Source organism: Perna viridis, chromosome 12 (genome assembly GCF_037379345.1).
Source record: "Perna viridis isolate PV_CMFRI_1.1 ecotype Kerala chromosome 12, ASM3737934v1, whole genome shotgun sequence".
In the NCBI taxonomy this organism is placed as follows: Eukaryota; Metazoa; Mollusca; class Bivalvia; order Mytilida; family Mytilidae; genus Perna; species Perna viridis.
The window spans coordinates 3,257,714-3,273,463 of NC_142456.1; the positions used below are offsets into that span (position 1 = coordinate 3,257,714).

Here is a 15,750-nt window from a genome sequence, read left to right on the forward strand (position 1 = left end):
TCTATCCATTTTATAAGCACTTTTATGCCTACAATTCTCCACCTAATTAGATAAAATTTATGCTGAAGGACACTGTCATAAATCTTGGACAAGTTCACATATCAACAATGACAATTAATATGGTTTTTAGTGTCCGCCATGAAAATTCATATTTCTTCTAAAATTATTTCAGGCAGGGACATGGAACACTTTTTTCTTATCAATAAACCGATACAGCATAAACATAAAAACATAGATTTGTACATACTAATGAATGTTTGATGAATCCTTGAAAATCCAGTATTGATGAATTAATGTTTTCTCATCTACATGGAAATTGATACAAGTACAAATGTTCTTGTTTATAAATGTTGAAACGAGAGATGTAATAACATGTTGGCCTAAATTAATAATAATAATTATGATGTTTTCAGGGATCTACAAGTACTGGTAGTGGGAGTTCTAGAAAGAGAACATTATCTAGAAGTCTATCTATGGAGGAAGAAAACAAAGGTATATTGCTTTGGAAGTCATTTTTAAAACTTTGTCACCTGGGTCAATGAGGGTCATAATAAGGATTTAGATAGACAGTCATAAAAGTTAGTCAACTGGGTTGTAACCAGGGCTTAGGGAGAAATAGGAATCAGTGATATCATATTTTATCAGAATATTCCGCAATGATGGAACAAATTAATTACAGATGTGTTTTTCAGTTCACCAACCATCTATTTTAACACTGAGTTGATTTCTGTTTTACCCATTTTGGCTCTAGTGTGTACAACACAAACGTACATTGTGGCCACTATGGAAGCTGGAGGTTTGGCTTTTCATAAAAACTGGTTTCACCCACCACTTAACTATGAAATGCCTGGATACCATTTTGACATGCTGTATAAGTGGAAATTTTTTTGGCAATCTAATTTTTGTGTTATTTTGTGGGTACCAAAAGGCTGCAAAAATTAAAATTGTAAAATATAAATTCCTTTCATCATGATAAGAGATCCATGACGAATGTCCTTACATACTGCTATACCCTCAGGCTATATGGGTATATCTACTACTCTCAGACTATACGGGTATATCTACTACTCTCAGACTATACGGGTATATCTACTACCCTCAGACTATACGGGTATATCTACTACCCTCAGACTATATGGGTATATCTACTACCCTCAGACTATACGGGTATATCTACTACCCTCAGACTATATGGGTATATCTACTACCCTCAGACTATACGGGTATATCTACTACCCTCAGACTATACGGGTATATCTACTACCCTCAGACTATATGGGTATATCTACTACCCTCAGACTATATGGGTTTATCTACTACCCTCAGACTATATGGGTTTATCTACTACCCTCAGACTATACGGGTATATCTACTACCCTCAGACTATATGGGTATATCTACTACCCTCAGACTATATGGGTATATCTACTACCCTCAGACTATACGGGTATATCTACTACCCTCAGACTATACGGGTATATCTACTACCCTCAGACTATACGGGTATATCTACTACCCTCAGACTATACGGGTTTATCTACATCAAGACAATCATTGTACTATATTTCTTGTTTTGCCATTATGGCACTGTCTTATTTGTTGTATTATTCAATTTGTCAGATAGAGGAATCCTTTGCATAATGTATTAATTCATGCTATCACGTTTTATTAAATAAAATAAAACAATGCTGGTTCCCTTAAATATTTATGTTTCCTGTTGTGTGGAAATCAAGGGTATCACTAATACAATGTCTTCAAAGTTAGTAAAAAGACATCCTATATATGCCAAGCTCATGTATTAATGATTTGACATCTTAAACATTTTATCAGTTGGATTAAAGGATTAGTGAACATTTTTTCACTTTTATAAATGATCTTTTATTATCTGCTTATTAAGTGATATAAGGCTCAAGGACAGATTGGCACTCCCATCTGCTATTGTGTGTTACATACTGGTAAAGTTGTTTTGATGAAATACTTTTTGTACTTACCTGTGTGTACATATGCTTGATTAAGTATAAATGCATTTGAATATCTAAGTTATGTATAATGTATGTTCCTCTTCCACTACGAAACAGCAAATTTATTTTTTTGGCACGTAGGGTATTGCAAAAATTAAATTCAGCGAAAATAAAATCATATATTTCATCACCAAACTGCAAAAATTTCATTCCATGAAAATTACCATTTATAAGGTATATATTTTGAAATCCCTGTATCTCTAATATCTAAACAGCTTTGTACAATGTTTTCTTCTTTACATCAAGCAAACATACTTCTTAGAATAAATGCATGCTTTTAATAAGAATATATGGTGAAATTAAAGTATCTGGTTGAATTTCAAACTGATACTAGTCTCTGTGTGATTCCGTCTTACATCCAATGCACATTTTAGCTTCACAAGTTTTTATTTGGATAGTTTTAGTTATATGGTCCATGGAATTGTTCCGAGTTCCGATGTGAATGATTTGTGTTAGTATAATTCCTCTATTAATTATAATCAATCTCCTTTATTTTTCAACAGATTCCTCCAGCTCAACAGAGAAGTCAATGGGATAAAATCATGATCAACCTGAAATTGTAACAGAGAATACGCTGTTTCTGAGATATGCTTTTAACGAATTGTGAATCAGCTTGTCACATGGTTCTATGAAAAATTTATGCCATGTGTTGATATCTGATTGCATTGCATAGTATCTTTATTTTTAGCTTTCTTGATCTATTAATAGCTATTCTTAAGGATGGATTTTTACAACAGCTGTTGGGATGTAATATCACCAGTGTCTAAGAGTAGTCGACAAGTTGACCTTTGACCTATTAACCTGTGTCTCCTTGGAAACAGTGTATTACAGACTGTTTTCGATGGGTGTTTATGTCTTCCAAGCATCACCTACTAATCATTCAAGCTCATAATATTTTAATTTTAGTTTGAGATGAAAATTGTGTTCCAGTTGTGCATCAGTATTCACAAATAGATTTATTAAGATCTCGTGCAATAATTTTTACATCAATAGAGTTTGATTTCCCTTATGTATTTGTGAGAATTAGACATTAACATTTGTTTTGAAGGTCCAGCTAACATCAAATATTTAACTGTAGAATCATTTTAGAAATAAGTCATCAGTGACTAATCTTTTTTTTTTTATTACTGAAAGTACAACTTGGTGATATGGTAACTAATCTTAAAATTGTTTTGAAATACAATTTACCTAGTTACTGGACGACTTAGTCTAGAAGTTTTTACCATCAATTAGATTAAAAAATTATTATTGTAGAAAAATTGTGTTTTTATAGTCAATTAAATGAATTAATGTTTTATTTTCACTTGAAGCAACAAAATGTGGAGGAATCACCTTATTTTTATTTATTTTTTAATTGAGAAAACCTTTTGTCTGATGGCAAAAAAATGTAAAATTTAGGATTTTACTATTAACCAAATGTGCGAGATTTCCTATTTTGTATAAATCTACGTCATGCACATATTTATTTGCTTAAAGCATTAGTTGTGCAATTTAGTCTTGTAAATGTGTGGTGTTAGTGTTAGCAAAATATACACAGCCTTTTCTCGGCAATTCTTATTTACAGAAATATCTATGACATGATTTTGAAATTTGTGCTATATTGCTATAGTAATGATATTACAGATTTATTAAAAACAACAAGAAAAGATGCATTTTATTGAGGGGAAAAACATAAAGTTTTGAATGGGAAATTGATGAAGTTGAAAAGGGTGATAACTCATCCAAATGTTTATGATTTTCATCTGATTTATTAAAAAAAAATGGCTTTTACTTTATTTCTTTTCCATTTATGACTTAGATTTAATAGCTTTAACTGTATAAGGTGCAAAATTTATTGTTGTATTTTCACCAGAAAAAATATGCAACATATGTTTTTTCAAACGTTCTCTGGTGTATGGAAACATATGTTTGGGACCAGTATGAAATTTTTTGCTTTGTGCATAAAAAAAAAACACATGCGACAAATGTTAAAGAAATATATGAAACTTGCCCTTTTAATGTATTAAATCCTATGAAAAAGACAATCGTAACCATAGCAATTAACCTGTTAGTCCTAAACGTGTTTTTACAAAGTACATGTATATGAATAATATATGTTGCAATTTTTCCTGTGTATTTGCTAATGTAAATGTATTAGTGTAGTAAACTGTACTAGTTGACAAACCATACAAAAATGTACTATCACAAATCATACAAAAATGTACTATCACAAACCATACAAAAATGTACTATCACAAATCATACAAAAATGTACTATCACAAATCATACAAAAATGTACTATCACAAATCAGATGTATGTTGACGAGGATGTTTATATTTATTGACTGTGTTCTATCTATTAATAGGGCTTGTAAGTCTCATCCCACATAATGTCACGAGAATGGGTCCTTCAATCCCACTCAAAAAATTGTGGTTGCGTATAAATGAAAGAGTACAATTTCATCAATGAAAACCGTTTTATGGGTTAATGCAATAATGAAAATATGAGCATTTGGTGAGTAGATTTTAAAATAAGTTTGTTAAGAGCACAAAATAGAAAATTCTAATACTTTACATCTTAATGATGTACCCAGAAGTAGTCAAACTAAATACAATGGGTCCTTCGTACAGAATGCATCCAACAGTAAACATTCTGGATCAAAACTAAATTGAGAATGTGACTTACAAGCCCTATTGTTTCATAATTAACAGATTCTTTTAAAAGTCTTATGTTCCTCCTCCTATTACAATGTAATATCATAGCTATTTAGATTTGTCTGTGCATTTTATATTCAACCTTAAGTTATCCTACATGGCAGATTTTGTAATTACCAGTAAAATTTTAATGTGTTATGTGATTGAATTGTTAAAAAAGAAGTTTTGCAAAAAATGATTTTTTGCTGCAGATATCTTCAGTTTGATGAAAGAGGCAGTACATTTATTTAGATTTGGTCAGACTTGACCTAAATGATTTTGACGACGATTTTCATATTCATTGATCACAGGTACTGATCTGGACTTTTTTCATGTCAGATTTTTGTTATTACTCTTTGTTTTACACATTACATGTATATTTTGAATATTTAAAGTAACTTATTTTAGAAAGGGCCATTTCATCAAAAACGTGTGTTAAATGTATTCAAATTCTTGAATACTATTGGCATTTTTTCATTGCATAGTTTTCATCCCTTTCCTTAAGCACACACAAATCCCACCACTTCACCCCTTTTTCATCTTGTTACCTACTTAACTACAATTGATAATTGAATTTTTATTTTTACAAGTACATACCTGTTAACCTCTGAAACATCCCCCATTGATACAGTCTCATGTGGAAAATGTTTACTTTTACTTTATGCAAAAATTCAATTTTAGTATTTTTCACAGAAAATATTGGAATTTTAACAAAGAATTTCCTACAAATCTTACATTTTTATGTCAGAGATTCTTAACATATTTATTTATTTTTAGGGAGTCTCCTATCTTATGTTACATGATTAACAGGTATGCCATTAACAGCCATCACTGTCATGTTAATAATTTATGTCTTAACAAAACTGTGTTGTCCACCGACCCATCAATGTTCAATGTGCCAGTTTTTATCCTTTAATTTGTAAGTCAGAATCTAAAAGTTGATGCCTTAAGTAATACTACAGCTAAGAATTATGCAAAATGTGGTTCATGGGTAAAATGCCTACATATTTTTATTTTTGATATTTTGTTTGAAATGCCATAGTAAACAGAAATTAACATTTGGTTTTTCATGTAACCCATGTTCTTAGGAGATAAAAATTATATAGAATGCACTGTAGATTTCAAAATTAAGGGAGGTAACTCTGTAAATGACACCCAAATACAATAGAATCTACTAGATTTTCAATGTGGATTATCTCGTAAGAGCAGGTAGATTTGAATAAATAATTATACATTTCATAATATAGACCCATAAATCAACTTCATATCAAAAATAAATATATGTAGCTTTTTTTTTAGGTGTATCACATTTTTACAGAATTTTGCATGATTCTTACAAGGACTACTACTTAACACTTTTTCCAAAATGTATGTGCTTTTAAATCTTGTCTTTTTTTTACTTTTTAATTGTATTGATATATAATCTCTGTGAGGCAGCCATATTTTTTGGTTATTATTACTTTATCTGTTTATATATATATATAGTGGTAATATCATTGTGTGAAGCAGCATTCTGACCAACATAGTGGTACTATCATTGTGTGAGGCAGCATTCTGACCAACATTTTGTCAATTCAGAAACTTTTGCAAATTGTTTCATGGCAATCGAAACTACTCAGCCTTTCCCATTACACGGAAGTAAAACCTTGTTTGCACTGGAAGGCAAAATCTGTCCAGAATTTAAAAAATAAATTTTTTTATTACTTTGGGTTTAGGGAGACACAATTTTTCAAAAATAATGTACAGGGCTTGACTAACCATGGTGTATGAAAATTACAGTTTTTACAAAAAAAATAATAATAATTATTTCTTTTTTTTTTGGCATTCAAGTAGAACTTCCAGATTGAGTAACATTTTTAAAATTTTTAATGATATATTTTCCCCTCCATTTTTAAAATGATAAAGATTTCTTTTGTAACTCTTAATTATGTGATAGTTTCTGAATTGATAGTGTAAAATTCATCCTCAATCAAATATCTACACTATTTGAATATGGCCAAATACTCCTGGTATGGCCAAATTCTCCTGGAATGACCAAAGCAATGTGACAAAAATGTGACAAATTGCCCAAAAGCTAATGACAATATAATGATCAAAGTACAATCTATAGTTGTACATGATATTATGGTTTAATGGCCAACTTTCAAAATGAATATGAATTATATATTTTCCTCCTGATTCATGTAATTTATTCTAAAAGTTGTCCATAAAAAATGAAGCATTTGTGAATAATTGACTGAGGATTATTAATGTTGGCACGTAATTTATTTAGTACAATGCAAACAGTACTGAGACTCCAAATTACATTATCCATGTAACTTTCTGCCAGCTTGCATTTCCATTGTAGCTGAGTAAATCTTTGTCCATGAAAGTTTGCACTTTTCATGCTTTGACACAGAGAAACCACACTTTATACTCATACTGCAGGTCTTGTACAAGAAACCTGAATTAACTGAACCTTGAAAACATCTAAATTCTATATTAACTAGATATTACCATATATGGAGTCCTTTCTTATTGTTATCAATACATTGTGTTTCAGCATATAAATATTTTACAATAATATACACACCACTATACAGGAAAAAGAATAAAAAAAAATTCATTTCTAATGTAAGGACTGATGAAAAACCAAAAGTCAAGTCATTGTGCATTATTAAAAAAGAATTATTTTACCTAAAAAATAAAATGAAAACAGTGGATTAAGCAATATTACTGTTGAAGATGAGCATGACACACTGTATAAATCACTCAAGGTGCAGTTGTCAGGTATCAAATCCTGGACCCCTTAACTGCAAGTCCATGCTCCATAATCTAGAAAATACTCAGTGGACTTAATGAAGTAGTGCTATTGGCTGAGCAAAGGGGTATCATGTTTTACTGTTACATAACTTTGGCCATTTGTATTTCTTCTTTCAGCATTTAAAGTTTTGAGTTTTTTCTCCATGAGAAATTTCCCTGCACATCTGTTTCTTATTGTTATAATACTGTTTTTGGACTAACATGGTAATTTGGAGTTTGAGTCTGTTTTAATCTCCATATATGATATGAGATTTGTTTTGCAATACTGTCTATTTTTAGTGTTTTTGTGTTCTACAAAGATGAGCAGCACAAGTCATTACAGACTCTAAAATAGACCTTTTTGACGAAGAATATAGTGACATTTTATTATCTATATTTTCAGAGATTTGTTTTGATCATTAATATGAAGAGTTACAACACCATATAACTATAAAACCAACATGTTTATAGAACTATGTGCAAATGAATATGTAAATACAAAATAATATCATGTTTTTATTAACAACAGTATAATGATTAAATGTAAATATTGATGAAGATAATTTGTAAAATTAATCCAGCTTGTTGTGTGGTTAAAAAAAAAAGTCATAAAGGGGAAAGTTTGCATTGGTTTTATTTAAGATCATATTACTTCCTGTTTGATAATGCCTGAAAATAAATTGTGCTGTAAACTTGAAATTAAATTTATGAACCATGCAAATACAAACCAGTTTTGCTATCTTTCACCTCTGATGAAGGTCCAGTGTAGTACTGAAATCTGTCAGGCTATTTAACATAAAACAGTCATAACTCTAGGGTTATTCACACCACAAATGTGAAGTTTTACCTTCTAACAAGTTTTGCAGTTTAGTATATGTCCATATTATTATAGACTTGATAAAATATACCCGTGTCTGTTCACACACTGTACAAGAACTCAAAAACTCTCTGAAGGATTTTTATGGATTTTAATAGCATTTTTTTTTAAAGGAACCTTGTTTTGATTTTTTTTTTTGCTTTCCATTTTTTGTTTTTTTTTTAGTGTTGAAGAGGTTGATAAAGGAGGAATAGGCATATGTTATACTTTAACAGAGTTGTTTGTCTTTGGACTTGATGAATTCATCTGAGTCATCAGTCGGCAGAAAAATTGCCATTCTATTTAGGATTAAATCTTCTACGATCTGTTCATAGTTAAGTCCTCAAGCAGTTTGATATTATTGAACAGATTGTAGCAAAGTCACATAAAAGGTTTGATTTAAATTATATTACATTGTAAAATACAGTTCTTTTTGTTATAGATTCAACGGTGTAATTTTTAATGCCTTCATGTTCTGCATATCTTTGAAATAGCCATCACTATGCAAAAGAAAAAAAAAAAAAACAATGGAAGCATGCTTAAAAATGTGAAATAATGTAAATAAAGGTTTTTTGCATATTGATCTTGATGCAATATTCATATTATCTCCCCTTGATTGTGTCCAACAATAAATTTGGATTATTTTCACAAATTATCTAATGTTGTTGAATTTAAACAAAGTCCACCATGTTATATATATATACACACATAGTGTACCATGTGCTATATTCCACTTAAAGTCTTGGTGGAAGTAAACTTGTAAACATTGCCTTCTACATGTACATGTATTTTTATGTATGCACTTGTAACAATTGTACACATGTACATAATACATCTGCACATGTTATAATGCTTTGTAAAATAAGAGCTTTACTTATATAACATCTCCATTTAAAATGGACTTATGAGGATGGTCTAGAATAGATCTTTAATGTAACAACAAGACTAATGTGATTTATTTCTGTTTCACCAGAAGAAAAATTGGGCATTTACAAGTCCTCGCCATATGTTCCTGTCCTCTGCTACTCTGGTTGCAGATATCTATTAGTGAAATCCCAGATCTTTCCTTTCTCATTCTGTAGTTTCCTCCATGTTTCCTTTGGTTTCTCTCTTTCGTTTTCCTTTTTGGTGCTTTGTATTTTCTCTTTTTAAGAATATGTCTGAACCATTTCCACATTCTTCTTCTAATAGCAGTGCTGATCTTTTCCATTCCCACCCTTGCCCTTACTTCTTTGTTTGTTACTATCTGTTGCCAGTAGATCTTCAGAACTCCCCTTAAAAGAAAATATCAACCAAGATTTTATTGCAAAATGTAACAACAAGAAAAAACCTATATGTTTAAGCAATGGACCAAAAGCTTTGTAATAAGCTGTTGTCACATTTCTAGCACCAGTAGTCTAATTTTGCTGAAATATTGTAGTTTGTTGGTGCAACTCCTCGTAAGCTTGTGATCGTATTTTGCTGAAACTTTGTAGGATGGTTTAATGCTATTTATACTTGCTTACCCCACAATTACCTTTTGATTAGGAATGGGGTATGTTTATTTTTTAAACAAATTCAGTCCAGAAAATAGACATAGTCATTTATGTCTTTGTTTTGAATATAATTTAGTTGAATGTGTTCTTTCTTTGAAAACAAAACCTTGTGTTCAACAACAATGCTGATATTCAAAATGACACACCCATGTTTAAATTTGGTTATATTAACATAGATAGCTGAGGTCTGGACATATTTTTTAAAGAAGTATTTTTGAATGGCCATATGGAACAACAACTTAAATAAATTTCAACCTTAAGATAATAGGTTTTAAAGGTAACTTCTGACAAAGTTGATTTTATGATCTAGGCCATCCTCAATCATTTTGCACATGCCTACCATTGTATGACTGAAATGTCGGCCATCTTTGTCTAAACCATTAGTTTACAGATTGTCTTTTGTAGTAGCTTTGTAAAAATGTGTTATCAATCCATCTGTCCACCCTCTTTGTTCTCCATTACATTTTGCCAAAAATACAACATACATGTAGTAAAAAAAACTACATAATCACAAATTTCTTAAACATTTTAGAACAAATGGGAAAAATTGTATTCTTTATAGCTTTGTCAAATTCATTGCTGGCTGAAGCAAATTTTAAGAGTTTACAAGATCTGTTTTAAATTTTACTAAACATTTTATATCACCAATATTTATTAATGATCAAGAAAAATTCAGTTTTTCAAAATTTCAAAAATAATGGTTTATTGATGTACATGTATTTTAATCTCATTTAGACTACCATAGACATATAAGTGTTAGGACAAGTGAGGGTGAAAGTTTGATGATTTTTTTTATTATTGTCGTTTTTTTTTGTGTGTATGGTTTTTATATTATAGTGCATTCAGATGTACTCAATGTTTTGTATGTAAGGTTGCCCTGAATTTTGTTAGTTTTTATACAGTCCTTGAAGCAATGCATGCAGCAACTTGATGAATCGATGACTGCTGACTGATTGATAATTGATCACCACTGACCCATCCGATTGCAGTTTTGTTATGTAAAATGACAGATTATCTGTATAAGATAAAATAAATGTGAAATGAAGATAAAAATTGATGTTTAAATCTATTGCATGATGTAAATATGTGTAAAATTGACAAAGAAAACAATGAAAACCAGTCACTTGTTTAATGGTTTGGTTTGACAGATTGATGACTGATCAGTGATTGATGACCCATCACAATTTTTGTTGCACTGATCGGTTCAGGTACTCTACCAATGGCTATACTTTGCTTTTTGATTGGATAGGAAACAAGTTTTTGGACTGACAAAAATGTCACAACATATTTCCATATTTGATTTGACAAAATCATTAAAAGCTACTGACAAACCAAAATGTTTATCTCTGTGAAAAATGCTTTATATAGAAACAGAAAAATGACTACCAGTACTACAGATTTTATTTGAACTATTTCACGACCTTACATTTTATTTTTGTCTTTCACATTTTTGTTTTGTTTTTGTTTTCTTTGTGTTTTTGTCTATAGTTATATTTTACAAGCTATGTCTTTCCAGATGACTTGCAATAGAAACTTCATGACTTTGTTGTGTTTTTGTGATAAGTGTTGTTAAAAATGAATACACATGTACCTAATTTTGTTTTCCATAAGTAGTTGTATAATACAATATTTTTTTCCATTTTGCAGGTTATTTTCATGGGCTACTAATTTTTGTGTATTTTAGCAGTCTGGCTAAAAATGCCAAAATAAATTTTGCAAAATATTTACACATGGTCAAGAACATTAAGCACCACTTAGAATTTGCCAAAATTAGGAATGCAAAAATTTTTCGTTTATCTTTTTGCCTAAAAATTGCCAAATTTTACACCCACAAAGATAACCTGCTATACAGTATTTTGAGGATACATAAGCTTCAGTAAAGCAGATTCAAGGTTAATCTCTGAATATGGATTAAAAGTAACGGAATAATTTTGTAAGCTATGTCTAATTTTGACTGGTGGACAGGGGGATAGAACCCTGGAGTTTGGGAGTGGTTTGTGGGAGTGGGGATGTCAGGAAGCAGGAATTTGGACTACAGTTGACAGGAGAGGTAACAGTTAACTGGGGACTGCTATTCCCTTGTCAAACCCTATATAACAGATTTTTTACATGTTGATGTTGTTATGGTAAAAGATGCAAAATTGATTTTAATATTTTGAAATTTTAATAAATTTTAAAAGGAAGTAATTCACATTGATTATAAAGCTCTACGGCTTATAAAAGTCAAACTGAGGTACCGGTATGTTATTTATAATTAGTTAATATCACAGGTGCTGTCATAAATTGTCATGCTTATGTAGAACACAGCTTCAGATATTTGTACTTTTGTACCCCTTAAATATTATTGCCATTATCTTTAAGACTTGTGCTTGTCAATAATCAAAATCATTGAATTAATAATGTTACTCAATTTGTGTCTTAGTTTTACATACAATTTGTCTTGGTTGTACTAACATTGTGTCTTAGTTTTACGTACAATTTGTCCTGGTTGTACTAACGTTGTGTCTTAGTTTTACTCCCATTGTTTTACTTGCATTGTACACTTTGTACAGGATTTACTCACTTTTTGTCCTGGTTTTACTTACATTTTGTTCTAGTTATACTTACATTTTGTCTTGATTTTATTTACAAATTGTCCTGGTTTTACCTAGAATGTTGTGGTTTTAGTTACATTGTGTCCTGGTTTTACTTACACTGTGTCCTCTGGTTTTATACCTCTTTATTTGGTCTCACTGTTAATTTTGTTTCATTTTAATAATATTTCTAAATTCTTTCGTTCGAAAGAAAAGTGAGGTGCTTATATAGAGTTGATATAGTTAAGCAGAATCCTAGGTGGTAGTCTATAGAAAATTTGTCCTTTCTGTTTGGGGATTAATAAACACCTGTTTTAATGAGTGTTATCAGAGATGATTCCACATAGTTTTGACCACAAATTATGCTTTTCCCATAGATCAATTTAATAAAATATGGCTAAAATATGATTTTTCATGAAAGTACAATAAATAGGATCTTTGTAATGTTGTAAATATTTGCTTGCCAGCAAATGTTCTGCCTCAAATGTTTATTCTGCTTAAAATTCATTACCTTATACATGGAATCACCTAGATTATATCTGTTAATACAGTGTCATGCTTTCGTCTGAGGGGGATGAATGAACTGGCTTCTTGTTTTATTGTCATTTCCCCAATATTTTGTAAAAGCACAATACAGTATGCGTACCAGTAGGGAGATTGGTTCAAGAAATTTCAAAATAATTGTGCTTCAAGTATGCCATTTGAAAAATGGATTTCATAACGTGATTATTGTAAAAGATAGGAAATAATATAGTACATGGGTGGATCAAGAGGGTCTAGGTCTCCTTATTCTAAATTATTTTGGTTGAATGTATAGAAATCCGCCACCCACCCCACTATTTTTGGAAATTCTTGATACCCCACTGTCATGTTATATAATGTTGGGGAGAAAGTTTTATTGTACATTCATTTATTATTTTTTTAATGTTAATATCCGTTTCAATATATAATGTCTAACTTACGTATTGTATGGAATTGAAATGAATGTTGTTCATCTTCATGCTTAAATATTCATCTATGTATTTTTAAAACTTTATATACAATAACTGAATCAAGTTTAAGTGTATACTTAGCCAGATGGTAATTATAATGAAGTTCATATGCTTTTCATTTATATATTGTGACTAATTTCAACCAATACAAATAATCTAAAATATATAAATATAACATTAGATTTGTGCTTCACAAATTTTACTTAGTTGACCCTATTTTCAGATACTCTTTTTAAATTAATAGCTTTGAACTGAAATAGATTTTTGCTGACCATTCAATGAAATACCAAGTACAATTCTGGTAGAAAAAGATATTTATACAGTAAGAGTAATTGCCCCTGATATTAGAAAATGTATAGCATGAAAGAAGCTTCAAGATGTCAGCCACAGATTTAAAGAAGACATTTAGGTAGAGTTTTGAAATGATATGAAGAGAATTTCTGCATTGGTTCTTTAAAGTTCCTGAAGATTTTTATTTAATTCATGAAAAAACTCATTAGATTTGATAAAAAATAAGTATTATTTGCAAAGCATGAAGTTAATTAGTTAGGATTTTTAAATGTATACCTAATAGGAGAAGGTTCAGTTATGGCCAATTTTGGCCTCTAAATTAGAAATTGTTCAAAAAAGATTTTTATCGTTTTGTACACACAAGTGTCTACACCAGCTAGTTCAGTAAGATTTAGGCCATAACAAAAAGCATCTCGTCATTGTAGTACTAACAAAATTGCTGTAATGATGAAAAATCCATAAAATCTCAATATTTCAGCTTATTTTTGACAGTTTTTGTGAAAAAAAAATGTGACTGCATGCATGTTTATTCTTGATCTTTATATATATCTATATATTGTGTAGTATTGTAAGATAGAACATATATGTCAATATTTTGGATAAACACGGATGGGGCCACTCCTGTTTCAGGCAAAAACCATTGAAAAATTTGTGCTAAAATGCAACAAAACTGAAGATTTCACTAATATGTGTTAATTTTGACTGCTATTAGGTCTAAAACATTTATAATATTGCCGTAATCTGCTGAGATGTATTTACTACATTCATTATCCTTTCAAGTAAACTAACTACATATAGTATAGACTAAAACAAATCTTTTAAAAACATTGAATACTAGGGCCAAAATAGGGCCTTACCGAACCTCCTCCTTTATACTGTTAATGCTTTTGGTGCTTTCTTAATATAATTGCCAGTCAAAAATAATGACTTAATACCACAAATTCTTTATGTACTAAAGGACTAAAGCTCTGAATTTATATGTGTTACTATAAATGTAACTAAAGAGCCAAACAATTTATTTCAGTTGGGATGAATTAACTATTTCATGTTTTGTTTTCATGGAAAGACTTGAGATCGTTCCTGACATTAAACAGTAAGCTTTGAAATCCATAATGTGTGTTCTACAGTTCTTATTTCTATTTTTGTTTAAAATAAATTGATGTGTATAATAAAAACTGTCTTAGTTTAATTCAGATATATGCCCGTCTTTTACAATGGGACATTTTATGGTATACCAATGTGTATCCATCTGTCCCTCCAGTCTTGTTCAAACTTCACACAATAACCATTTTTTATGAAACTGCAGGTGAATTGTTTCATTTAATTGATGGGAGCTCACTTTTGAATTTGTTAATTTCCATTTTTGTTTATTTTTTTTAGTTATGGGACTTTATTTTATAAAATGAGGTGATTTTCTGTTTTTGGACTAGTAACACAAAAACCTGTGGAAAAAGTTATCTTTAAGTGAGAAGTGCTGTCATAAATTAATGCAGCCAATTTTTAAGTACAAAAAATTAGGTTTGATATGGCCTTATAAGAGTAATCAAGGGAACTAAGGTTATAGCGGTAATCAAAAGAATGTAATCCAGGGACAAAGACCAGACATGGAACACAGACATACACAACAAAGAACATAAAGTAACTAAAATCATACATACAAAGTAACAAAAGCAAATGAGCAACTCAGACTCCACTGGCATTTTTCACATGTGCAACTTTGAAAATTTTCTTCTCTAAAACTGTTTATGATCATTGAATGAAAATAAGCATAACATACAACATAAGGTCATCCATCCAATTGAATGGAAGATTTAGCTATAAAAATATACATATGCAATGGTTGTTGTGAAATTTAGCTTGATCACATGACAACAAAAAAGGTGTAGTAAGTTGAAATATAGAAACCATACTCTCAGGCATGAATACACACTTTAATTCATCCAAACTGGCATTTCAGTGGGAACAAACTGTGTTCTCATACTGAGTTCATACTACATCTCCTTTAAATAATAAATCATAAATTTCAA

General features: G+C 30.3%; 1 protein-coding gene across 1 annotated transcript in view; it reads left to right on the top strand.

Annotated features, from left to right (window-relative positions):
• LOC148600785 (uncharacterized) overlaps positions 1 to 14,898 on the top strand; it is a 29,401-nt gene extending 14,503 nt beyond the window's left edge. Inside the window, exons 12-13 of the mRNA XM_088556608.1 lie at positions 414 to 492; positions 2,525 to 14,898. Of these exons, the coding sequence (XP_088412734.1) occupies positions 414 to 492; positions 2,525 to 2,559 (114 nt within the window). The 3' untranslated portion in view covers positions 2,560 to 14,898. The remainder of the gene's footprint in view (positions 1 to 413; positions 493 to 2,524) is intronic.
• The last annotated feature ends 852 nt before the right edge of the window (positions 14,899 to 15,750 follow it).